We start from the raw sequence: 26,372 nt of genomic DNA, 5'->3' as shown, positions 1-26,372 counted from the left end.
ATAGTGCACTACTTTAGATCAGGGCCCTATAGAACCCTATTCCCTATATAGTGCACTACTTTAGACCAGAGCCCTATTCCCTATATAGAGCACTACTTTAGACCAGAGCCCTATTCCCTATATAGTGCACTACTTTAGACCAGAGCCCTATTCCCTATATAGAGCACTACTTTAGACCAGAGCCCTATTCCCTATATAGTGCACTACTTTAGACCAGGGCCCTATTCCCTATATAGCACTACTTTAGACCAGGGCCCTATTCCTACTTTAGACCAGAGCCCTATTCCCTATATAGTGCACTACTTTAGACCAGAGCCCTATTCCCTATATAATGCACTACTTTAGACCAGAGCCCTATTCCTATAAAGTGCACTACTTTAGACCAGGGCCCTATTCCCTATATAGTGCACTACTTTAGACCAGGGCCCTATTCCCTATAAAGTGCACTACTTTAGACCAGAGCCCTATTCCCTATATAGTGCACTACTTTAGACCAGGGCCCTATTCCCTATATAGTGCACTACTTTAGACCAGAGCCCTATTCCCTATATAGTGCACTACTTTAGACCAGAGCCCTAGTCCCTATATAGTGCACTACTTTAGACCAGAGCCCTATTCCTATATAGTGCATCTACTTTAGACCAGAGCCCTATTCCCTATATAGTGCACTACTTTAGACCAGAGCCCTATTCCCTATATAGAGCACTACTTTAGACCAGAGCCCTATTCCCTATATAGTCATCTACTTTAGACCAGGGCCCTATTCCCTATATAGTGCACTACTTTAGACCAGGGCCCTATTCCTATATAGTCATCTACTATAGACCAGAGTATAGTCATCTACTATAGACCAGAGCCCTATTCCCTATATAATCATCTACTTTCAGCCCTATTCATCTATAAAGTCACTACTTTAGTCATCCAGGGCCCTATTCCCTATATAGTCATCTACTTTAGACCAGGGCCCTATTCCCTATAAAGTCACTACTTTAGACCAGAGCCCTATTCCCTATATAGTCACTTTAGACCAGGGCCCTATTCCCTATATAGTGCATCTACTTTAGACCAGAGTCCCTATTCCCTATAGTCACTTTAGACCAGAGCCCTAGTCCCTATATAGTCATCTACTATGTCTATTCCCTATAGTCACTACTTTAGCAGAGCATCCTATTCCCTATATACACTACTTTAGACCAGAGTCATCCTATTCCCTATATAATGCATCTACTTTCACCAGTAGTCATCTACTATGTTAAACAACTCTATCATCTCTATGTCACCGAGGTGTCATCTAAAACTATGTCACCCGGTAGTCATCTACTATGTCACCCGGTAGTCATACTATGTCACCCGGTAGTCATCTGCTATGTCACCCGGTAGTCATCTACTATGTCACCCGGTAGTCATCTACTATGTCACCCGGTAGTCATCTACTGTGTCACCCGGTAGTCATCTACTATGTCACCCGGTAGTCATCTACTATGTCACCCGGTAGTCATCTACTATGTCACCCGGTAGTCATCTACTATGTCACCCGGTAGTCATCTACTATGTCACCCGGTAGTCATCTACTATGTCACCCGGTAGTCATCTACTATGTCACCCGGTAGTCATCTACTATGTCACCCGGTAGTCATCTACTATGTCACCCGGTAGTCATCTACTATGTCACCCGGTAGTCATCTACTATGTCACCCGGTAGTCATCTACTATGTCTACTATGTCACCCGGTAGTCATCTACTATGTCACCCGGTAGTCATCTACTATGTCACCCGGTAGTCATCTACTATGTCACCCGGTAGTCATCTACTATGTCACCCGGTAGTCATCTACTATGTCACCCGGTAGTCATCTACTATGTCACCCGGTAGTCATCTACTATGTCACCCGGTAGTCATCTACTATGTCACCCGGTAGTCATCTACTATGTCACCCGGTAGTCATCTACTATGTCACCCGGTAGTCATCTACTATGTCTACTATGTCACCCGGTAGTCATCTACTATGTCACCCGGTAGTCATCTACTATGTCACCCGGTAGTCATCTACTATGTCACCCGGTAGTCATCTACTATGTCACCCGGTAGTCATCTACTATGTCACCCGGTAGTCATCTACTATGTCACCCGGTAGTCATCTACTATGTCACCCGGTAGTCATCTACTATGTCACCCGGTAGTCATCTACTATGTCTACTATGTCACCCGGTAGTCATCTACTATGTCTATGTCACCCGGTAGTCATCTACTATGTCACCCGGTAGTCATCTACTATGTCACCCGGTAGTCATCTACTATGTCACCCGGTAGTCATCTACTATGTCACCCGGTAGTCATCTACTATGTCACCCGGTAGTCATCTACTATGTCACCCGGTAGTCATCTACTATGTCACCCGGTAGTCATCTACTATGTCACCCGGTAGTCATCTACTATGTCACCCGGTAGTCATCTACTATGTCACCCGGTAGTCATCTACTATGTCACCCGGTAGTCATCTACTATGTCACCCGGTAGTCATCTACTGTGTCACCCGGTAGTCATCTACTATGTCACCCGGTAGTCATCTACTATGTCACCCGGTAGTCATCTACTATGTCACCCGGTAGTCATCTACTATGTCACCCGGTAGTCATCTACTATGTCACCCGGTAGTCATCTACTATGTCACCCGGTAGTCATCTACTATGTCACCCGGTAGTCATCTACTATGTCACCCGGTAGTCATCTACTATGTCACCCGGTAGTCATCTACTATGTCTACTATGTCACCCGGTAGTCATCTACTATGTCACCCGGTAGTCATCTACTATGTCACCCGGTAGTCATCTACTATGTCACCCGGTAGTCATCTACTATGTCACCCGGTAGTCATCTACTATGTCACCCGGTAGTCATCTACTATGTCACCCGGTAGTCATCTACTGTGTCACCCGGTAGTCATCTACTATGTCACCCGGTAGTCATCTACTATGTCACCCGGTAGTCATCTACTATGTCACCCGGTAGTCATCTACTATGTCACCCGGTAGTCATGTCACCCGGTAGTCATCTACTATGTCACCCGGTAGTCATCTACTATGTCACCCGGTAGTCATCTACTATGTCACCCGGTAGTCATCTACTATGTCACCCGGTAGTCTCTACTATGTCACCCGGTAGTCTATCTCACTATGTCATCCTATGTCACCCGGTAGTCATCTACTACTATGTCACCCGGTAGTCATCTACTATGTCACCCGGTAGTCATCTACTATGTCACCCGGTAGTCATCTACTATGTCACCCGGTAGTCATCTACTATGTCACCCGGTAGTCATCTACTATGTCACCCGGTAGTCATCTACTATGTCACCCGGTAGTCATCTACTATGTCACCCGGTAGTCATCTACTATGTCACCCGGTAGTCATCTACTATGTCACCCGGTAGTCATCTCATCTACTATGTCACCCGGTAGTCATCTACTATGTCACCCGGTAGTCATCTACTATGTCTACTATGTCACCCGGTAGTCATCTACTATGTCACCCGGTAGTCATCTACTATGTCTACTATGTAGTCGGTAGTCATCTACTATGTCACCCGGTAGTCATCTACTATGTCACCCGGTAGTCATCTACTATGTCACCCGGTAGTCATCTACTATGTCACCCGGTAGTCATCTATGTCTACTATGTCACCCGGTAGTCATCTACTATGTCACCCGGTAGTCATCTACTATGTCACCCGGTAGTCATCTACTATGTCACCCGGTAGTCATCTACTATGTCACCCGGTAGTCTACTATGTCACCCGGTAGTCATCTACTATGTCACCCGGTAGTCATCTACTATGTCACCCGGTAGTCATCTACTATGTCACCCGGTAGTCATCTACTATGTCACCCGGTAGTCATCTACTATGTCACCCGGTAGTCATCTACTATGTCACCCGGTAGTCATCTACTATGTCACCCGGTAGTCATCTACTATGTCACCCGGTAGTCATCTACTATGTCACCGGTAGTCATCTACTATGTCACCCGGTAGTCATCTACTATGTCACCCGGTAGTTCTATCTACTGTCACCCGGTAGTCATCTACTATGTCACCCGGTAGTCATCTCTATGTCACCCGGTAGTCATCTACTATGTCACCCGGTAGTCATCTGCTATGTCACCCGGTAGTCATCTACTATGTCACCCGGTAGTCATCTACGGGTATGTCACCCGGTAGTCATCTACTATGTCACCCGGTAGTCATCTACTATGTCACCCGGTAGTCATCTACTATGTCTACTATGTCAGAGGTAGTCATCTACTATGTCACCCGGTAGTCATCTACTATGTCACCCGGTAGTCATCTACTATGTCACGGTAGTCATCTACTATGTCGGTGTAGTCATCTACTATGTCACCCGGTAGTCATCTACTATGTCTACTCGGTGTGACCCGGGTTAGTCATCTACTATGTCACCCGGGTAGTCATCTACTATGTCACCCGGTAGTCATCTACTATGTCTACTGTGTCACCCGGGTAGTCATCTACTATGTCACCCGGTAGTCATCTACGTGGTTAGTCATCTACTATGTCACCCGGTAGTCATCTACTATGTCACCCGGTAGTCATCTACTATGTGACCTACGGGTACTATGTCACCCGGTAGTCATCTACTATGTCACCCGGTAGTCATCTACTATGTCACCCGGTAGTCATCTACTATGTCACCCGGTAGTCATCTACTATGTCACCCGGTAGTCATCTGCTATGTCGGCGGGTAGCTAGCGGTTAAGAGCATTGGGCCAGGAACCAAGCACCTTTTCAATCCTGTAAGTCGCTCCTGGTAAGATGACTCAAATGTAAATGTTCTATACTGACTGGACCTACGGGTTAGAGGGAAGTCGGTGTGACCTACGGGTTAGAGGGAAGTCTGTGTGACCTACGGGTTAGAGGGAAGTCGGTGTGACCTACGGGTTAGAGGGAAGTCTGTGTGACCTACGGGTTAGAGGGAAGTCGGTGTGACCTACGGGTTAGAGGGAAGTCGGTGTGACCTACGGGTTAGAGGGAAGTCGGTGTGACCTACGGGTTAGAGGGAAGTCGGTGTGACCTACGGGTTAGAGGGAAGTCGGTGTGACCTACGGGTTAGAGGGAAGTCGGTGTGACCTACGGGTTAGAGGGAAGTCGGTGTGACCTACGGGTTAGAGGGAAGTCGGTGTGACCTACGGGTTAGAGGGAAGTCGGTGTGACCTACGGGTTAGAGGAAGTCGGTGTGACCTACGGGTTAGAGGGAAGTCGGTGTGACCTACGGGTTAGAGGGAAGTCGGTGTGACCTACGGGTTAGAGGGAAGTCGGTGTGACCTACGGGTTAGAGGGAAGTCTGTGTGACCTACGGGTTAGAGGGAAGTCTGTGTGACCTACGGGTTAGAGGGAAGTCTGTGTGACCTACGGGTTAGAGGGAAGTCGGTGTGACCTACGGGTTAGAGGGAAGTCGGTGTGACCTACGGGTTAGAGGGAAGTCTGTGTGACCTACGGGTTAGAGGGAAGTCGGTGTGACCTACGGGTTAGAGGGAAGTCGGTGTGACCTACGGGTTAGAGGAAGTCGGTGTGACCTACGGGTTAGAGGGAAGTCGGTGTGACCTACGGGTTAGAGGGAAGTCGTGTGACCTACGGGTTAGAGGGAAGTCGGTGTGATCTACGGGTTAGAGGGAAGTCGGTGTGATCTACGGGTTAGAGGGAAGTCGGTGTGACCTATGGGTTAGAGGGAAGTCGGTGTGATCTACGGGTTAGAGGGAAGTCTGTGTGACCTACGGGTTAGAGGGAAGTCTGTGTGATCTACGGGTTAGAGGGAAGTCGGTGTGATCTACGGGTTAGAGGGAAGTCGGTGTGACCTACGGGTTAGAGGGAAGTCGGTGTGACCTACGGGTTAGAGGAAGTCGGTGTGACCTACGGGTTAGAGGGAAGTCGGTGTGACCTACGGGTTAGAGGAAGTCGGTGTGACCTACGGGTTAGAGGGAAGTCGGTGTGACCTACGGGTTAGAGGAAGTCGGTGTGACCTACGGGTTAGAGGGAAGTCTGGTGTGACCTACGGGTTAGAGGAAGTCGGTGTGACCTACGGGTTAGAGGGAACCCCTCTCTCTGGTGTGACCTACGGGTTAGAGGGAAGTCGGTGTGACCTACGGGTTAGAGGGAAGTCGGTGTGACCTACGGGTTAGAGGGAAGTCTCTCTCGGTGTGACCTACGGGTTAGAGGAAGTCGGTGTGACCTACGGGTTACTAGGGAAGTCGGTGTGACCTAAACCCCTCTCGGGTTAGAGGAAGTCGGTGTGACCTGGTTAGAGGGAAGTCGGTGTGACCTACGGGTTAGAGGGAAGTCGGTGTGACCTACGGGTTAGAGGGAAGTCGGTGTGACCTACGGGTTAGAGGGAACCCCTCGGTCCTGGTCCTAAACGGGTTAGAGGGAAGTCGGTGTGACCTACTGGTTAGAGGGAAGTCTGTGTGACCTAAACGGGTTCTCCTGGAAGTCTGTGTGACCTCTCGGGTTAGAGGAAGTCCTCTGTGACCTACTGGTCTAGAGGGAAACCCCTCTCTCCTACGGGTTAGAGGAAACCCCTCTCGGTCGACCTACGGGTTAGAGGAAGTCGGTGTCCTACGGGTCTAGAGGGAAGTCGGTGTGACTCTCCGGGTTAGAGGAAGTCTGGTGTGACCTACGGGTCTAATAGGGAACCCCTCGGTCCTGACCTACCAACCCCTCTCTCCTGGTCTACTAAACCCCTCTCTCCTGGTCTACTAAACCCCTCTCTCCTGGTCAACTAAACCCCTCTCTCCTGGTCTACTAAACCCCTCTCTCCTGGTCTACTAAACCCCTCTCTCCTGGTCTACTAAACCCCTCTCTCCTGGTCTAATAAACCCCTCTCTCCTGGTCTAATAAACCCCTCTCTCCTGGTCTACTAAACCCCTCTCTCCTGGTCTACTAAACCCCTCTCTCCTGGTCTACTAAACCCCTCTCTCCTGGTCTAATAAACCCCTCTCTCCTGGTCTAATAAACCCCTCTCTCCTGGTCTACTAAACCCCTCTCTCCTGGTCTACTAAACCCCTCTCTCCTGGTCTACTAAACCCCTCTCTCCTGGTCTAATAAATCCCTCTCTCCTGGTCTAATAAACCCCTCTCTCCTGGTCTACTAAACCCCTCTCTCCTGGTCTACTAAACCCCTCTCTCCTGGTCTAATAAACCCCTCTCTCCTGGTCTAATAAACCCCTCTCTCCTGGTCTACTAAACCCCTCTCTCCTGGTCTACTAAACCCCTCTCTCCTGGTCTAATAAACCCCTCTCTCCTGGTCTACTAAACCCCTTCCTGGTCTACTAAACCCCTCTCTCCTGGTCTAATAAACCCCTCTCTCCTGGTCTATTAAACCTCTCTCTCCTGGTCTAATAAATCCTACCCTATCTCTTATTTTGCGTTCTTGCTTTTTCCACATTTCAGAATGAAAACGCCTTCGGTGATCATGAATAATGACTAAAGGAGCTGTTATTTGCACACAGAGAGAGACGTTCTTCTCAGTCCTGCTGCCTAAAACTCCTTTAACTCAAATCCCTTCTGACTTAAATGTGAATATAAAACAGGCTTACAAGTGAGTTCCTGTAAACAGAACACAAGCAGACAATGAACACTGGATAAGGGGGGTGGGAGAGGGGCGGGAGAGGGTGGGGGGCGAGAAAATAAAAATAATTGAACAAAACATAGCTAAAGAGCAAATAAACAATGGCTTCTTTCTCTTGACTATCATAAGAGATCCCCATGACCAAGGCAGGAGATTGCCAACACCCACGCAGAGAGAGAGAAGAGGTAGGGTATGAGGAGGAGAGAGAGAGAAGAGGTAGGGTATGAGGAAGAGAGAGAGAGAAGAGGTAGGGTATGAGGAGGAGAGAGAGAGAAGAGGTAGGGTATGAGGAGGAGAGAGAGAGAAGACGTAGGGTATGAGGAAGAGAGAGAGAAGAGGTAGGGTATGAGGAAGAGAGAGAGAAGAGGTAGGGTATGAGGAGGAGAGAGAGAATAGTTAGGGTATGAGGAGGAGAGAGAGAGAAGAGGTAGGGTATGAGGAGGAGAGAGAGAATAGGTAGGGTATGAGGAGGAGAGAGAGAAGAGGTAGGGTATGAGGAGAGAGAGAAGAGGTAGGGTATGAGGAAGAGAGAGAGAAGAGGTGGGGTATGAGGAAGAGGAGAGAGAGAAGAGGTAGGGTATGAGGAGAGAGAGAGAGAAGAGGTAGGGTATGAGGAGGAGAGAGAGAGAAGAGGTAGGGTATGAGGAGAGAGAGAGAAGAGGTAGGGTATGAGGAGGAGAGAGAGAAGAGGTAGGGTATGAGGAGGAGAGAGAGAGAAGAGGTAGGGTATGAGGAGAGAGAGAGAGAATAGGTAGGGTATGAGGAGGATGGAGAGAGAGAAGAGGTAGGGTATGAGGAGGAGAGAGAGAAGAGGTAGGGTATGAGGAGGAGAGAGAGAGAAGAGGTAGGGTATGAGAGAGGAGAGAGATGGAGAGAAGAGTTGGGTATGAGGAGGAGAGAGAGAAGAGGTAGGGTATGAGGAAGAGAGAGAGAGAAGAGGTAGGGTATGAGGAAGAGAGAGAGAGAAGAGGTAGGGTATGAGGAGAGAGAGAGAGAAGAGTTAGGGTATGAGGAAGAGAGAGAGAGAGAATAGTTAGGGTATGAGGAGAGAGAGAGAATAGTTAGGGTATGAGGAGGAGAGAGAGAGAAGAGGTAGGGTATGAGGAGGAGAGAGAGAAGAGGTAGGGTATGAGGAGGAAGAGAGAGAGAATAGTTAGGGTATGAGGAGGAGAGAGAGAGAGAATAGTTAGGGTATGAGGAGGAGAGAGAGAGAAGAGGTAGGGTATGAGGAGAGAGAGAGAGAAGAGTTAGGGTATGAGGAGAGAGAGAGAGAAGAGGTAGGGTATGAGGAGGGAGAGAGAGAAGAGGTAGGGTATGAGGAGAGAGAGAGAGAGAAGAGGTAGGGTATGAGGAGGAGAGAGAGAGAAGAGGTAGGGTATGAGGAGGAGAGAGAGAAGAGGTTGGGTATGAGGAGGAGAGAGAGAGAAGAGGTAGGGTATGAGGAGGAGAGAGAGAAGAGTTAGGGTATGAGGAGGAGAGAGAGAGAAGAGGTAGGGTATGAGGAGGAGAGAGAGAAGAGGTAGGGTATGAGGAGAGAGAGAGAGAAGAGGTAGGGTATGAGGAAGAGAGAGAGAGAAGAGTTAGGGTATGAGGAGAGAGAGAGAGAAGAGGTAGGGTATGAGGAGGAGAGAGAGAAGAGGTAGGGTATGAGGAAGAGAGAGAGAGAAGAGGTAGGGTATGAGGAGGAGAGAGAGAGAAGAGGTAGGGTATGAGGAGGAGAGAGAGAAGAGGTAAGGTATGAGGAGAGAGAGAAGAGGTAGGGTATGAGGAGGAGAGAGAGAGAAGAGGTAGGGTATGAGGAGGAGAGAGAGAAGAGGTAGGGTATGAGGAAGAGAGAGAGAAGAGGTGGGGTATGAGGAAGAGAGAGAGAATAGTTAGGGTATGAGGAGGAGAGAGAGAGAAGAGGTAGGGTATGAGGAGGAGAGAGAGAAGAGGTAGGGTTAGTGGAGGATGGAGAGAGAGAAGAGGTAGGGTATGAGGAGAGAGAGAGAAGAGGTAGGGTATGAGGAGGAGAGAGAGAAGAGGTAGGGTATGAGGAGGAGAGAGAGAGAAGAGGTAGGGTATGAGGAGAGAGAGAGAGAAGAGGTAGGGTATGAGGAGGAGAGAGAGAAAAGGTAGGGTATGAGGAGAGAGAGAGAGAAGAGGTAGGGTATGAGGAGGAGAGAGAGAAGAGGTAGGGTATGAGGAAGAGAGAGAGAGAAGAGGTAGGGTATGAGGAGGGAGAGAGAATAGTAGGGTATGAGGAAGAGAGAGAGAAGAGGTAGGGTATGAGGAGGAGAGAGAGAGAATAGTTAGGGTATGAGGAGGAGAGAGAGAGAAGAGGTAGGGTATGAGGAGAAGAGAGAGAGAATAGTTAGGGTATGAGGAGAGAGAGAGAGAATAGTTAGGGTATGAGGAGGAGAGAGAGAGAAGAGGTAGGGTATGAGGAGGAGAGAGAGAAGAGGTAGGGTATGAGGAGGAGAGAGAGAGAGAAGAGGTAGGGTATGAGGAAGAGAGAGAGAAGAGGTAGGGTATGAGGAGGAGAGAGAGAAGAGGTAGGGTATGAGGAAGAGAGAGAGAAGAGGTAGGGTATGAGGAGGAGAGAGAGAAGAGGTAGGGTATGAGGAGGAGAGAGAGAAGAGGTAGGGTATGAGGAAGAGAGAGAGAAGAGGTAGGGTATGAGGAGGAGAGAGAGAAGAGGTAGGGTATGAGGAAGAGAGAGAGAGAAGAGGTAGGGTATGAGGAGGAGAGAGAGAATAGTTAGGGTATGAGGAAGAGAGAGAGAAGAGGTAGGGTATGAGGAGGAGAGAGAGAGAATAGTTAGGGTATGAGGAGAGAGAGAGAGAAGAGGTAGGGTATGAGGAAGAGAGAGAGAGGAGGTAGGGTATGAGGAGGGAGAGAGAGAAGAGGTAGGGTATGAGGAGAGAGAGAGAAGAGGTAGGGTATGAGGAAGAGAGAGAGAAGAGGTAGGGTATGAGGAGGAGAGAGAGAATAGTTAGGGTATGAGGAGGAGAGAGAGAATAGTTAGGGTATGAGGAAGAGAGAGAGAAGAGGTAGGGTATGAGGAGGAGAGAGAGAGAAGGAGGTAGGGTATGAGGAGGAGAGAGAGAGAAGAGGTAGGGTATGAGGAGGAGAGAGAGAGAAGAGGTTGGGTATGAGGAGGAGAGAGAGAGAAGAGGTAGGGTATGAGGAGGGAGAGAGAGAATAGTTAGGGTATGAGGAAGAGAGAGAGAACAGGTAGGGTATGAGGAGGAGAGAGAGAATAGTTAGGGTATGAGGAAGAGAGAGTGAATAGTTAGGGTATGAGGAGGAGAGAGAGAAGAGGTAGGGTATGAGGAGGAGAGAGAGAATAGTTAGGGTATGAGGAAGAGAGAGTGAATAGTTAGGGTATGAGGAGGAGAGAGAGAAGAGGTAGGGTATGAGGAGGATAGAGAGAATAGTTAGGGTATGAGGAGGAGAGAGAGAAGAGGTAGGGTATGAGGAGAGAGAGAGAGAATAGTTAGGGTATGAGGAAGAGAGAGAGAAGAGGTAGGGTATGAGGAGGAGAGAGAGAGAAGAGGTAGGGTATGAGGAGGAGAGAGAGAGAAGAGGTAGGGTATGAGGAGGAGAGAGAGAAGAGGTAGGGTATGAGGAAGAGAGAGAGAAGAGGTAGGGTATGAGGAGGAGAGAGAGAGAGAGAGAGAGAGAAGAGGTAGGGTATGAGGAAGAGAGAGAGAAGAGGTAAGGTATGAGGAGGAGAGAGAGAGAGAGAAGAGGTAGGGTATGAGGAAGAGAGAGAGATGAGGTAGGGTATGAGGAGGAGAGAGAGAGAAGAGGTTGGGTATGAGGAGGAGAGAGAGAGAGAGGTAGGGTATGAGGAGGATGGAGAGGGAGAAGAGGTAGGGTTAGGAGGATGGAGAGAGAGAAGAGGTAGGGTTAGAGGAGGATGGAGAGAGAGAAGAGGTAGGGTATGAGGAGGAAGAGAGAGAGAAGAGGTAGGGTATGAGGAGGAGGAGAGAGAGAAGAGGTAGGGTAGAGGAGGATGGAGAGAGAGAAGTGGTAGGGTATGAGGAGGATGGAGAGAGAGAAGAGGTAGGGTTAGGAGGAGGATGGAGAGAGAGAAGAGGTAGGGTATGAGGAGGATGGAGAGAGAGAAGAGGTAGGGTTAGAGGAGGATGGAGAGAGAGAAGAGGTAGGGTATGAGGAGGATGGAGAGAGAGAATAGGTAGGGTTAGAGGAGGATGGAGAGAGAGAAGAGGTAGGGTATGAGGAGGATGGAGAGGGAGAAGAGGTAGGGTTAGAGGAGGATGGAGAGAGAGAGAAGAGGTAGGGTATGAGGAGGATGGAGAGAGAGAAGAGGTAGGGTTAGAGGAGGATGGAGAGAGAGAAGAGGTAGGGTATGAGGAGGATGGAGAGAGGAGAAGAGGTAGGGTTAGAGGAGGATGGGAGAGAGAGAGAAGAGGTAGGGTATGAGGAGGATGGAGAGAGAGAAGAGGTAGGGTTAGAGGAGGATGGAGAGAGAGGAGGTAGGGTATGAGGAGGATGGAGAGAAGGAGGTAGGGTATGAGGAGGATGGAGAGAGAGAAGAGGTAGGGTTAGGAGGAGGAGGATGGAGAGAGAGAAGAGGTAGGGTATGAGGAGGATGGAGAGAGAGAAGAGGTAGGGTGTGAGGAAGAGAGAGAGAGAGAAGAGGTAGGGTTAGAGGAGGAAGAGAGAGAGAGAAGAGGTAGGGTATGAGGAAGAGAGAGAGAGAAGAGGTAGGGTTAGAGGAGGATGGAGAGAGAGTGTAAATGAGGTAAGATAAGGGAGGTAAAGGCAATAAATAGCCTGTTGTGGCGAAGTAATTACACTATAGCAATTAAACACTGGAGTGATAGATGTGAAGAAGATGAATGTGTGTGTTGGTAGGTTGACCTTGTGTCTAACAGGCAGGATGTGTGTGTTGGTAGGTTGACCTTGTGTCTAACGGGATGTGTGTGTTGGTAGGTTGACCTTGTGTCTAACAGGATGTGTGTGTTGGTAGGTTGACCTTGTGTCTAACAGGATGGTGTGTTGGTAGGTTGACCTTGTGTCTAACAGGATGTGTGTGTTGGTAGGTTGACCTTGTGTCTAACAGGATGTGTGTGTTGGTAGGTTGACCTTGTGTCTAACAGGCAGGATGTGTGTGTTGGTAGGTTGACCTTGTGTCTAACAGGCAGGATGTGTGTGTTGGTAGGTTGACCTTGTGTCTAACAGGATGTGTGTGTTGGTAGGTTGACCTTGTGTCTAACGGGCAGGATGTGTGTGTTGGTAGGTTGACCTTGTGTCTATGAGGGGATGTGTGTGTTGGTAGGTTGACCTTGTGTCTAACAGGCAGGATGTGTGTGTTGGTAGGTTGACCTTGTGTCTAACAGGATGTGTGTGTTGGTAGGTTGACGTTGTGTCTAACAGGATGTGTGTGTTGGTAGGTTGACCTTGTGTCTAACAGGATGTGTCAACATGTTGACCTTGTGTCTAACAGGATGTGTGTGTTGGTAGGTTGACCTTGTGTCTAACAGGATGTGTGTGTTGGTAGGTTGACCTTGTGTCTAACAGGATGTGTCAACATGTTGACCTTGTGTCTAACAGGATGTGTGTGTTGGTAGGTTGACCTTGTGTCTAACAGGATGTGTGTGTTGGTAGGTTGACCTTGTGTCTAACAGGATGTGTGTGTTGGTAGGTTGACCTTGTGTCTAACAGGATGTGTCAACATGTTGACCTTGTGTCTAACAGGATGTGTGTGTTGGTAGGTTGACCTTGTGTCTAACAGGCAGGATGTGTGTGTTGGTAGGTTGACCTTGTGTCTAACAGGATGTGTGTGTTGGTAGGTTGACCTTGTGTCTAACAGGATGTGTCAACATGTTGACCTTGTGTCTAACAGGATGTGTGTGTTGGTAGGTTGACCTTGTGTCTAACAGGATGTGTGTGTTGGTAGGTTGACCTTGTGTCTAACAGGATGTGTCAACATGTTGACCTTGTGTCTAACAGGATGTGTGTGTTGGTAGGTTGACCTTGTGTCTAACAGGATGTGTGTGTTGGTAGGTTGACCTTGTGTCTAACAGGATGTGTGTGTTGGTAGGTTGACCTTGTGTCTAACAGGATGTGTCAACATGTTGACCTTGTGTCTAACAGGATGTGTGTGTTGGTAGGTTGACCTTGTGTCTAACAGGATGTGTCAACATGTTGACCTTGTGTCTAACAGGATGTGTGTGTTGGTAGGTTGACCTTGTGTCTAACGGGATGTGTCAACATGTTGACCTTGTGTCTAACAGGATGTGTGTGTTGGTAGGTTGACCTTGTGTCTAACAGGCAGGATGTGTGTGTTGGTAGGTTGACCTTGTGTCTAACAGGATGTGTGTGTTGGTAGGTTGACCTTGTGTCTAACAGGCAGGATGTGTGTGTTGGTAGGTTGACCTTGTGTCTAACGGGATGTGTGTGTTGGTAGGTTGACCTTGTGTCTAACAGGATGTGTCAACATGTTGACCTTGTGTCTAACAGGATGTGTGTGTTAACATCGTTTCACTGTGTGTTTCTTTTCTCTCGTCCAGAAAGAGATGACTTCTGGGATGTGTCACTGAGGAGTAGCAGAACTACTGGAGCAGCTGAGGGACTGTCTGGGACGCCCTGCTGGCTCGGCAGGAGGTTACCATGGAGATACGGAGGGGTACACAGTTGACTCTGAAGCTTGATGACATCATCAGTGTGATTCAACTAGCTCGATGTCATCACTGTGTCATTCTGATAGCAAGAGAAGAGCCTGTTACCTGCAGATATACCTGGCTGACTGGCTGACTGGCTGGCTGACTGGCTGACTGGCTGACTGACTGACTGACTGGCTGGCTGGCTGGCTGGCTGGATATATGGATGGATGAATAAATGAACGAATGAATGAATAATGAATGGATGATTGAATGAATGGATGATGGATAGATGGTTGGCTGGATGGATGATGGATAGATGGTTGGCTGGATGGATGGAGGGAGGGATATATGGATGGATGATGAATAGATAATGGATAGATGGCTGGATAATGGATGGATGATGGATGATGGATGAACACTGTAGCAAAGACATTCTACTATTTCTACTGTAGTTAGAAAGGACCTCCCTCTCTAACACCACATCACTGAGGAGGACCTCCCTCTCTAACACCACATCACTGAGGAGGACCTCCCTCTAACACCACGTCACTGAGGAGGACCTCCCTCTAACACCACATCACTGAGGAGGACCTCCCTCTAACACCACATCACTGAGGAGGACCTCCCTATGTATCACCACGTCACTAAGGAGGATCTCCCCTCTAACACCACGTCACTGAGGAGGACCTCCCTCTAACACCACGTCACTGAGGAGGACCTCCCTCTAACACCACGTCACTGAGGAGGACCTCCCTCTCTAACACCACATCACTGAGGAGGACCTCCCTCTCTAACACCACATCACTGAGGAGGACCTCCCTCTAACACCACGTCACTGAGGAGGACCTCCCTCTAACACCACATCACTGAGGAGGACCTCCCTCTAACACCACATCACTGAGGAGGACCTCCCTCTAACACCACGTCACTGAGGAGGACCTCCCTCTAACACCACGTCACTGAGGAGGACCTCCCTCTAACACCACGTCACTGAGGAGGACCTCCCTCTAACACCACGTCACTGAGGAGGACCTCCCTCTCTATCACCACGTCACTGAGGAGGACCTCCCTCTAACACCACGTCACTGAGGAGGACCTCCCTCTCTAACACCACATCACTGAGGAGGACCTCCCTCTAACACCACGTCACTGAGGAGGACCTCCCTCTGTATCACCACGTCACTGAGGAGGACCTCCCTCTGTATCACCACATCACTGAGGAGGACCTCCCTCTGTATCACCACGTCACTGAGGAGGACCTCCCTCTGTAACACCACATCACTGAGGAGGACCTCCTCTCTATCACCACGTCACTGAGGAGGACCTCCCTCTGTATCACCACGTCACTGAGGAGGACCTCCCTCTCTAACACCACGTCACTGAGGAGGACCTCCCTCTCTAACATCACGTCACTGAGGAGGACCTCCCTCTCTAACACCATGTCACTGAGGAGGACCTCCCTCTAACACCACGTCACTGAGGAGGACCTCCCTCTGTATCACCACGTCACTGAGGAGGACCTTCCTCTAACACCACGTCACTGAGGAGGACCTCCCTCTGTATCACCACGTCACTGAGGAGGAGCTGAGTAACTAACTTTTACATGAGTTGATTGCATAGTAGTCGTACATCTAAAATCGCACCCTATTCCCTATATTGTACACTACTTTAGACCAGAGCCCTGTGAGTTCTGACTATTGAAAGTAGTGCACTATATAGGGAATGGGATTCCATTTGAGACACAACCCTATGACTACTAGGACCACCTGACTGACTGTTGGTAGAATCTACACACAGGTTTGACCTCCTTTCTCCACTATGGGGCGCTCTACAGTAGGACTAAAGCTTTGTAGAATGCTGCCCATGGTTCATACTCTGATGAGGTTTTAATTCACTGACCAGGTTTTAATACACTGATGAGGTTTTAGTACACTGATGAGATTTTAGTACACTGATGAGGTAAAGATACACGGATGAGGTAATGATACACGGATGAGGTAATGATACACGGATGAGGTAATGATACACTGATGAGGTAATGATATACTGATGAGGTTTTAGTACACTGATGAGGTTATAATACACTGATGAGGTAATGATACACTGATGAGGTTTTAATACACTGATGAGGTAATGATACACGGATGAGGTAATGATACACTGATGAGGTTTTAATACACTGATGAGGTAATGATACACGGATGAGGTTTTAGTACACTGATGAGGTAATGATACACGGATGAGGTTTTAATACACTGATGAGGTTTTAATACACTGATGAGGTTTTAATACACTGATGAGGTTTTAGTACACTGATGAGGTAATGATACACTGATGAGGTAATGATACACTGATGAGGTTTTAATACACTGATGAGGTTGTAATACACTGATGAGGTAATGATACACTGATGAGGTTTTAATACACTGATGAGGTAATGATACACTGATGAGGTTTTAATACACTGATGAGGTTTTAATACACTGATGAGGTTTTAATACACGGATGAGGTAATGATACACTGATGAGGTTTTAATACACTGATGAGGTTTTAATACACTGATGAGGTTTTAATACACTGATGAGGTTTTAATACACTGATGAGGTAATGATACACTGATGAGGTTTTAATACACTGATGAGGTAATGATACACTGAGGTTTTAGTACACTGATGAGGTTTTAATTCACTGATGAGGTAATGATACACTGATGAGGTTTTAGTACACTGATGAGGTAATGATACACTGAGGTTTTAGTACACTGATGAGGTAATGATACACTGATGAGGTTTTAATACACTGATGAGGTTTTAATACACTGATGAGGTTTTAATACACGGATGAGGTAATGATACACTGATGAGGTTTTAATACACTGATGAGGTTTTAATACACTGATGAGGTTTTAATACACTGATGAGGTTTTAATACACTGATGAGGTAATGATACACTGATGAGGTAATGATACACGGATGAGGTAATGATACACTGATGAGGTAATGATACACTGATGAGGTAATGATACACTGATGAGGTTTTAATACACTGATGAGGTAATGATACACTGATGAGGTTTTAATACACTGATGAGGTAATGATACACTGATGAGGTAATGATACACTGATGAGGTAATGATACACTGATGAGGTAATGATACACTGATGAGGTTTTAATACACTGATGAGGTAATGATACACTGATGAGGTTTTAATACACTGATGAGGTAATGATACACTGATGAGGTTTTAGTACACTGATGAGGTTTTAATACACTGATGAGGTTTTAATACACTGATGAGGTAATGATACACTGATGAGGTTTTAATACACGGATGAGGTAATGATACACTGATGAGGTAATGATACACTGATGAGGTAATGATACACGGATGAGGTTTTAGTACACTGATGAGGTTTTAATACACTGATGAGGTAAAGATACACGGATGAGGTTCTACTACACTGACCAGGTTTTAATACACGGATGAGGTATTTGATGTGGACGGATACAGACGGTGTTGGTTGCAGTTTGTCTTTTTCCAACGATGCCATTGTTTTTGTTGTTTGATTCTGTCTCGTCTCGGAAACCTGCTTTTCCTGGTACTTTTCACATGAACAGGTGACATCTTGTGATGATTTTCAAGTTCTCGTGTGTTTGTAAATTAACTGTCTTTAGCGTGGAGACGGCCAAATCATTCAGTTGATTTCCTTCATTTAGTCTTGTGTTTTGTGAGTTTAACCTTGCAGACGTGACAAGTGTCATCGTGTGTTTGGCTGGGAGCCGTCATGATTTAGCTGCCGTTCATGTGGTTGAATCTGCGATTGCTTAGTTTATAGTTTATATTTTATAAAAATGACATTTATTTGTTGAATCACGTCGAGTTAATTTGATGTTTCATCCGTTTTTACGATTCAAAAGCATATGGACAGCGGTGTTTCTTCCACATTTTTGTTAAATAAATACTTTTGTTAAACTTTATTTTTTGTATATTTTTTGTTGGTCCTTCTGTAGCTCAGTTGGTAGAGCATGGCGCTTGTAACGCCAGGGTAGTGGGTTCGATCCCCGGGACCACCCATACGTAGAATGTATGCACACATGACTGTAAGTCACTTTGGATAAAAGCGTCTGCTAAATGGCATATACTATATATACTGGCATATACTTGTTAAACTTAAATACTGTGACTTGACTTCAGGTACCCAGAATGATCAATAACAGCAGTGCAAATGGAATAACCAACTGTAGCTTTGGTAGTTTCACAGGTCCTTTAGCATTGACTTACTCTTCAAGTAAGATGTACGTCAATCATCGATCATGTTTTTTCAATCACTTCACCGTGAGGACTTCTTTCTATTTCAATCTGGACCTGTAGTGCTGACATCTTTGTCCTGGGGAATATGGTAGACCTGTGTGAGACTTTTAACAACAATGACCATCCAGTCTGTCAATACAATCATCACAGTCTGTATGTAGCCTAACGTGTATGTAGCCTAACGTGTAAAAATCCCAGCCTCGGTCTTACACAGTCGCTGAATGTTTATTTCTGTTTTTACTATTAAAAAAAAACACTGACACATATATTTACTGTTCTGTTTTTTTTTTAAATGCTGTTTGACTGTTCATGATTCCAGGTCTACATTACTACACCAGAAACAATAAAGTGTTTTTTTATTTAAATGCTGTTTGACTGTTCATGATTCCAGGTCTACATTACTACACCAGAAACAATAAAGTGTTTTTTTTGTAAATGCTGTTTGACTGTTCATGATTCCAGGTCTACAGGGCTCCGGGCAGCCGAGCGGAAATGGAGGAAAACTCGCCTCCCTGCGGACCTGGCATCCTTTCACTCCCTCCTCTCTACATTTTCCTCCTCTGTCTCTGCTGCTAAAGCCACTTTCTACCATTCTAAATTCCAAGCATCTGCCTCTAACCCTAGGAAGCTCTTTGCCACCTTCTCCTCCCTCCTGAATCCCCCCCCCTCCTCCCTCTCTGCAGATGACTTCGTCAACCATTTTGAAAAGAAGGTCGACGACATCCGATCCTCGTTTGCTAAGTCAAACGACACCGCTGGTTCTGCTCACACTGCCCTACCCTATGCTCTGACCTCTTTCTCCCCTCTCTCTCCAGATGAAATCTTGCGTCTTGTGACGGCCGGCCGCCCAACAACCTGCCCGCTTGACCCTATCCCCTCCTCTCTTCTCCAGACCATTTCCAGAGACCTTCTCCCTTACCTCACCTCGCTCATCAACTCATCCCTGACCGCTGGCTACGTCCCTCCCGTCTTCAAGAGAGCGAGAGTTGCACCCCTTCTGAAAAAACCTACACTCGATCCCTCCGATGTCAACAACTACAGACCAGTATCCCTTCTCTCTTTTCTCTCCAAAACTCTTGAGCGTGCCGTCCTTGGCCAGCTCTACCGCTATCTCTCTCAGAATGACCTTCTTGATCCAAATCAGTCAGGTTTCAAGACTAGTCATTCAACTGAGACTGCTCTTCTCTGTATCACGGAGGCGCTCCGCACTGCTAAAGCTAACTCTCTCTCCTCTGCTCTCATCCTTCTAGACCTATCGGCTGCCTTCGATACTGTGAACCATCAGATCCTCCTCTCCACCCTCTCCGAGTTGGGCATCTCCGGCGCGGCCCACGCTTGGATTGCGTCCTACCTGACAGGTCGCTCCTACCAGGTGGCGTGGCGAGAATCTGTCTCCTCACCACGCGCTCTCACCACTGGTGTCCCCCAGGGCTCTGTTCTAGGCCCTCTCTTATTCTCGCTATACACCAAGTCACTTGGCTCTGTCATAACCTCACATGGTCTCTCCTATCATTGCTATGCAGACGACACACAATTAATCTTCTCCTTTCCCCCTTCTGATGACCAGGTGGCGAATCGCATCTCTGCATGTCTGGCAGACATATCAGTGTGGATGACGGATCACCACCTCAAGCTGAACCTCAGCAAGACGGAGCTCCTCTTCCTCCCGGGGAAGGACTGCCCGTTCCATGATCTCGCCATCACGGTTGACAACTCCATTGTGTCCTCCTCCCAGAGCGCTAAGAACCTTGGCGTGATCCTGGACAACACCCTGTCGTTCTCAACTAACATCAAGGCGGTGTCCCGTTCCTGTAGGTTCATGCTCTACAACATCCGCAGAGTACGACCCTGCCTCACACAGGAAGCGGCGCAGGTCCTAATCCAGGCACTTGTCATCTCCCGTCTTGATTACTGCAACTCGCTGTTGGCTGGGCTCCCTGCCTGTGCCATTAAACCCCTACAACTCATCCAGAACGCCGCAGCCCGTCTGGTGTTCAACCTTCCCAAGTTCTCTCACGTCACCCCGCTCCTCCGCTCTCTCCACTGGCTTCCAGTTGAAGCTCGCATCCGCTACAATATATAATAATAATATATGCCATTTAGCAGGACCATGGTGCTTGCCTACGGAGCTGTGAGGGGAACGGCACCTCAGTACCTCCAGGCTCTGATCAGGCCCTACACCCAAACAAGGGCACTGCGTTCATCCACCTCTGGCCTGCTCGCCTCCCTACCACTGAGGAAGTACAGTTCCCGCTCAGCCCAGTCAAAACTGTTCGCTGCTCTGGCCCCCCAATGGTGGAACAAACTCCCTCACGACGCCAGGACAGCGGAGTCAATCACCACCTTCCGGAGACACCTGAAACCCCACCTCTTCAAGGAATACCTAGGATAGGGTAAGTAATCCTTCTCCCCCCCTAAAAAGATTTAGATGCACTATTGTAAGTGGCTGTTCCACTGGATGTCATAAGGTGTATATATATAATTTATATATATCGCTCTGGATAAGAGCTTTTGCTAAATGACTTAAGTCATGTGCAAATTCTAATAGAATGTACATTATACACCAGAAACAATAAAGTGTTTTTGGATTTAAATGCTGTAAATGACTTAAATGTAAATGTAATGTAATGTACATTACTACACCAGAAACAATAAAGTGTTTTTTTATTTAAATGCTGTTTGACTGTTCATGATTCCAGGTCTACATTACTACACCAGAAACAATAAAGTGTTTTTTTTTATGCCTTTCTCAGACACTTCCTGTCATTTCATTTGGGGGGGGGGTAGTTTCACATTCTGCTGTTGTTGTGTACATCTGTTGTTGAGAGAAACGCGGAGCTTCAATCTCTTCGTCTGATTAACTCATCTCTAATGTCTCCCATTTATGAAATGGATGGTTGTAAAAAAAATTACATTCAAAAATGTTTTGTAAAAGGCAGGAGACTGTTTGTCATGGCAACAGCAAGTATTCCAAGTCATGAGTCTCTTTGAGGATAAATGAGAGAACTTAGAGGAGAACCCTAGACACACTCTCCCTAGCTCTACAACTTCCTGTATACCAACTGTGGTATAACTGTCTACAGGATTGGGCTCTTAAGTCTGTTCCGATCACATGACCGAAGTATTGTATCACCTTACTTCCCAAAGTGGCACTTTGTCTTTGTTCAGCTTGTAGTCCTGACTCTTTGATGGTCTGTAGCACTTTGCTCAGATTCCTGTTGTGTTCTTCCCTTGTTTGCTGCACCATAGACCAGTATGTCATCCGTCCTCTCAGGAGCTCATCTCCCTGTGAAAGATCTCTGGCGCACTGGTTATTCCAAAAAGGAAGGAGCTTGAAGCAGAATCTCCCCACAGGGACTACAGAATCTCCCCACAGGGACTGCAGAATCTCCCCACAGGGACTACAGAATCTCCCCACAGGGACTACAGAATCTCCCCACAGGGACTGCAGAATCTCCCCACAGGGACTACAGAATCTCCCCACAGGGACTACAGAATCTCCCCACAGGGACTACAGAATCTCCCCACAGGGACTGCAGAATCTCCCCACAGGGACTACAGAATCTCCCCACAGGGACTGCAGAATCTCCCCACAGGGACTGCAGAATCTCCCCACAGGGACTGCAGAATCTCCCCACAGGGACTACAGAATCTCCCCACAGGGACTACAGAATCTCCCCACAGGGACTACAGAATCTCCCCACAGGGACTGCAGAATCTCCCCACAGGGACTACAGAATCTCCCCACAGGGACTACAGAATCTCCCCACAGGGACTGCAGAATCTCCCCACAGGGACTGCAGAATCTCCCCACAGGGACTACAGAATCTCCCCACAGGGACTGCAGAATCTCCCCACAGGGACTGCAGAATCCCCACAGGGACTACAGAATCTCCCCACAGGGACTGCAGAATCTCCCCACAGGGACTGCAGAATCTCCCCACAGGGACTGCAGAATCTCCCCACAGGGACTACAGAATCTCCCCACAGGGACTGCGGAATCTCCCCACAGGGACTACAGAATCTCCCCACAGGGACTACGGAATCTCCCCACAGGGACTACAGAATCTCCCCACAGGGACTACAGAATCTCCCCACAGGGACTACAGAATCTCCCCACAGGGACTACAGAATCTCCCCACAGGGACTGCGGAATCTCCCCACAGGGACTACAGAATCTCCCCACAGGGACTGCAGAATCTCCCCACAGGGACTGCAGAATCTCCCCACAGGGACTACAGAATCTCCCCACAGGGACTGCAGAATCCCCACAGAGACTACAGAATCTCCCCACAGGGACTGCAGAATCTCCCCACAGGGACTACAGAATCTCCCCACAGGGACTGTGACATCTGTTCTGAGGACCTAAACTCAATCTTGACCGGTTCACAGTTCAGTAGGCCTATCTCTCCGAACACATCTGAGGGCCAAAGCCGTCTTTCATGCAACGGTTCTGCTAAGTATGTTATTAACGTTTGGTCCTCGAATCACAAAGATCCAGAATTGCTACATTTCTCCTTTTCTTTCACTCGTGGTTAGGTAGCCTAGTAGTTAAGAGCGTTGGGCCAGTAACCGAAAGGCTACTAGATTGTAGTCCCTGAGCTGACAAGGTAAAAAATCTGTTGTTCTGCCCCTGAACAAGGCAGTTAACTCACTGTTCCTAGGGCCGTCATTGTAAATAAGAATTTGTTCTTAACTGACTTGCCTCGTTAAATAAACTTTATTTTTATCCCCATTACAATCAATCCTGCCACCTGGGCTGTGAACAGCAGTTTCAATGTCAGCCAGCAGGGGGCGCTGTGGCAAGCTCTGGTAAGTGTTCTGAGGAATCACTATAATATCAGCACCAGTGCCATTCACTGGGAGCTCAACATGCCACTGATCTTCAGAATCATACTGCTTGGCAACTGATCCTAACAGCCCTTTTGCATTTCCTCTTCCGCTGTAACTTCTTTGACCCATTTTGTTTTACTTCCAGCATTTTTGTTGTTGCTTGCTGGACAATAGCTGCGCTTACAACTTGAGCAATTTTCCCTGTTCTGACTGACTTGACTGTTTCTTTTCTGAAACTGTTTGTTCTGGCTTGCAAGCAAGCAGTCTGCTTAAGAGTGTTTGTTGTGATGCTGTGGTTTGAGTCTCACCTCTTCAATGTCGCTGCTTTATTCTGCTCTGACTGGCTTGTTTCTTTCTCCACGGTCAAGTCTGGCTGTAGCTTTAGTGAAACATCGCCGTGCATAATGTCCGTCACAAATCCTGTCCCTTATTTATTTTCTGTTTTTCTTCAGTTCCAAACTCAGCAGTGTTCAGCGAGCTCATACCAGATTCCACTGTCTCTTCCCCCCTTTATTTCAAATCCGTTTATGGAAACACGCTCGTTGGTGAATCGCGTTGCTCCGGTGGCACAACATGTTCATTCCGTTTTTTCGATCACCACATCATAGTCTAACTCGTCATTGAAGTCATCAAAGGAGAAATGCATTGTAAGACCATTTCTGTGTCTTTCCACAGTGCATAAAGTAGTGAATTCACCTGGTACCACACCCGGTCTCCTTATCCAGTTTCGATGCCACTCGAAAACGGGAAAACCCGTTACCTGTGTTCCAATACCCATACTAATAAACTGTATACTACATACTATTAGTTAATTAATTAATTAACTATTATTAGTTAATTTCATTATACTGTAAATGAACGGTATCCTTTCAGTTGAGCGTACTAGCGCGCGATGTCTGTCTACTGGAAGTTGATTCTGTTGCTATGCAACCTCTTGCTAGCTTGTTAGCATTAAAAATGACTAGCTAGACATTTTATGTCTTCGTGTGTTTTTCGTAAATTGAATCTGGAGTGCCAGAGTGCGGCTCTGGGTGTTGGTAAATTCAATCTGCAGTGCCAGAGTGCGGCTCTGGGTGTTCATAAATTCAATCTGCAGTGCCAGAGTGCGCTCTGGGTGTTCATAAATTCAATCTGCAGTGCCAGAGTGCGCTCTGGGTGTTCATAAATTCAATCTGCAGTGCCAGAGTGCGGCTCTGGGTGTTCGTAAATTCAATCTGCAGTGCCAGAGTGCGCTCTGGGTGTTCATAAATTCAATCTGCAGTGCCAGAGTGCGCTCTGGGTGTTCGTAAATTCAATCTGCAGTGCCAGAGTGCGCTCTGGGTGTTCGTAAATTCAATCTGCAGTGCCAGAGTGCGCTCTGGGTGTTGGTAAATTCAATCTGCAGTGCCAGAGTGCGCTCTGGGTGTTGGTAAATTCAATCTGCAGTGCCAGAGTGCGCTCTGGGTGTTCGTAAATTCAATCTGCAGTGCCAGAGTGCGCTCTGGGTGTTCATAAATTCAGTGCCAGAGTCTGCAGTGCCAGAGTGCGCTGGGCGTTGGTCAATTCAATCTGCAGTGCCAGAGTGCGTCTGGGTGTTAAATTCAATCTGCAGTGCCAGAGTGCGCTCTGGGTGTTCGTAAATTCCATCTGCAGTGCCAGAGTGCGCTCTGGGTGTTCATAAATTCCATCTGCAGTGCCAGAGTGCGCTCTGGGTGTTCATAAATTCAATCTGGAGTGCCAGAGTGCGCTCTGGGTGTTGGTAAATTCAATCTGCAGTGCCAGAGTGCGCTCTGGGTGTTCGTAAATTGAATCTGCAGTGCCAGAGTGCGCTCTGGGTGTTCGTAAATTCAATCTGCAGTGCCAGAGTGCGCTCTGGGTGTTGGTAAATTCAATCTGCAGTGCCAGAGTGCGCTCTGGGTGTTCGTAAATTCAATCTGCAGTGCCAGAGTGCGCTCTGGGTGTTCATGTAAATTCAGAGCGCACACTGGATGCTCTGGCCGTGGAGTAGGGTTGATCCGACCTCACAACACAGCAGTCAAGCAAACTGGCTAGCGTTGGCTAGCATCTTACCTACTTCCTGACACAAATGAGAGAACTTTGACCATTTTACTCACCCTAGCAGAGCTGGTTAGGCTGTTTTTTTATGTTATCCAGAGTGTTGGTGACTGTAACTGTGCTGCTGGCAACAATTTAATTACGCTTTTTTGACAACATTTACCGACACCGGCCGTATTCAACAGGTGTTGAGTGTTGGTAAATTCATCAGTTATTCTGTGCTCTGGCACACTCAGACGAGTGCTCTAGAATCGGAGAAAATAGCCAGAGCGAATTTACGAATGCACCCGAATTAACAATGACTATGCCAATTAGCTAAACTAAGAATAATCGTGTCAATAAACGCAGGGTAGTTATTTAGATAGCACATAGTTAATATACTGAAAAGTTCGATGTATTAGTAGCCAACTAGCGACGTTACTTAGGTAGCTAGCTAACATACTAATATACTGCTGTAATGATATGCTATGCAGTTTGTAAGGATAGTGTAGCTAACAAATTGTCAGCCAACATAACTTATTTGAAAAGTCATTGCTTTATTACATTGCTCAACATTTTCCTTACATTTGTCATAATTAAAGCAATGAATTTGTATCAGTTCTCGTCAGACTTCGGCTGCATATTTTCCACCATTTTCTTCAAATCAGAAAATGTTCTGAAGCCACGCCCATTTTACGAAGAATTGCATTATGGGCCCTTAAAGCACGTAAATAGTGTCCACTGCTTGTATACTTCATGTTTTGGTGAATGTAGTACGACATCAGGGAACTTTTGGCACACTACATACTCAATTACGTCGCAAAAAGTAGGGTTAGTGAGGTTAGTATGAGTATTCGAACACAGCTGTTGTCTCCAGAAATTAATGTGAGTCTTATTCAGTACATTTAGTTCTTACTTACTTTTCTGAAGTCTGCCAACCTTGTCTGCAGGAATTCTA

At 47.3% G+C, this 26,372-nt stretch overlaps 1 protein-coding gene and 2 long non-coding RNA genes across 29 annotated transcripts in view; 2 read left to right on the top strand and 1 right to left on the bottom strand.

Moving 5' to 3' along the window:
- LOC118380847 (MOB kinase activator 3B) overlaps positions 1–14,819 on the top strand; it is a 63,324-nt gene extending 48,505 nt beyond the window's left edge. For both annotated transcript variants that reach the window (XM_052524755.1, XM_052524753.1), the window contains exon 4: positions 14,160–14,819. In XM_052524755.1, coding sequence (XP_052380715.1) covers positions 14,160–14,189 — 30 coding nt within the window. In that variant the 3' untranslated portion in view covers positions 14,190–14,819. The remainder of the gene's footprint in view (positions 1–14,159) is intronic.
- On the bottom strand, positions 14,679–15,822 carry LOC127931615 (uncharacterized). 25 transcript variants are annotated; one of them, XR_008141927.1, is made up of 5 exons: positions 15,643–15,789; positions 15,161–15,381; positions 14,940–15,129; positions 14,813–14,874; positions 14,679–14,781 (listed from the first exon to the last, which is right to left on the bottom strand). It is a non-coding gene; the product is annotated as an uncharacterized LOC127931615 (long non-coding RNA). The 25 variants fall into 25 exon arrangements; XR_008141926.1 differs by having other exon boundaries at positions 14,695–14,748; XR_008141935.1 differs by lacking the exon at positions 14,679–14,781 and having other exon boundaries at positions 14,797–14,874; positions 14,940–15,067; positions 15,099–15,129; positions 15,192–15,381.
- A 502-nt stretch (positions 15,823–16,324) lies between these two features.
- On the top strand, positions 16,325–16,910 carry LOC127931614 (uncharacterized). 2 transcript variants are annotated; one of them, XR_008141911.1, is made up of 3 exons: positions 16,325–16,648; positions 16,744–16,838; positions 16,896–16,910. It is a non-coding gene; the product is annotated as an uncharacterized LOC127931614 (long non-coding RNA). The 2 variants fall into 2 exon arrangements; XR_008141910.1 differs by having other exon boundaries at positions 16,325–16,667; positions 16,896–16,909.
- Positions 16,911–26,372: the final 9,462 nt, after the last annotated feature.

The sequence above is a fragment of the Oncorhynchus keta genome, chromosome 9, assembly GCF_023373465.1.
Source record: "Oncorhynchus keta strain PuntledgeMale-10-30-2019 chromosome 9, Oket_V2, whole genome shotgun sequence".
NCBI lineage: Eukaryota > Metazoa > Chordata > Actinopteri > Salmoniformes > Salmonidae > Oncorhynchus > Oncorhynchus keta.
This window is presented reverse-complemented; position numbering and strand designations above follow the sequence as displayed.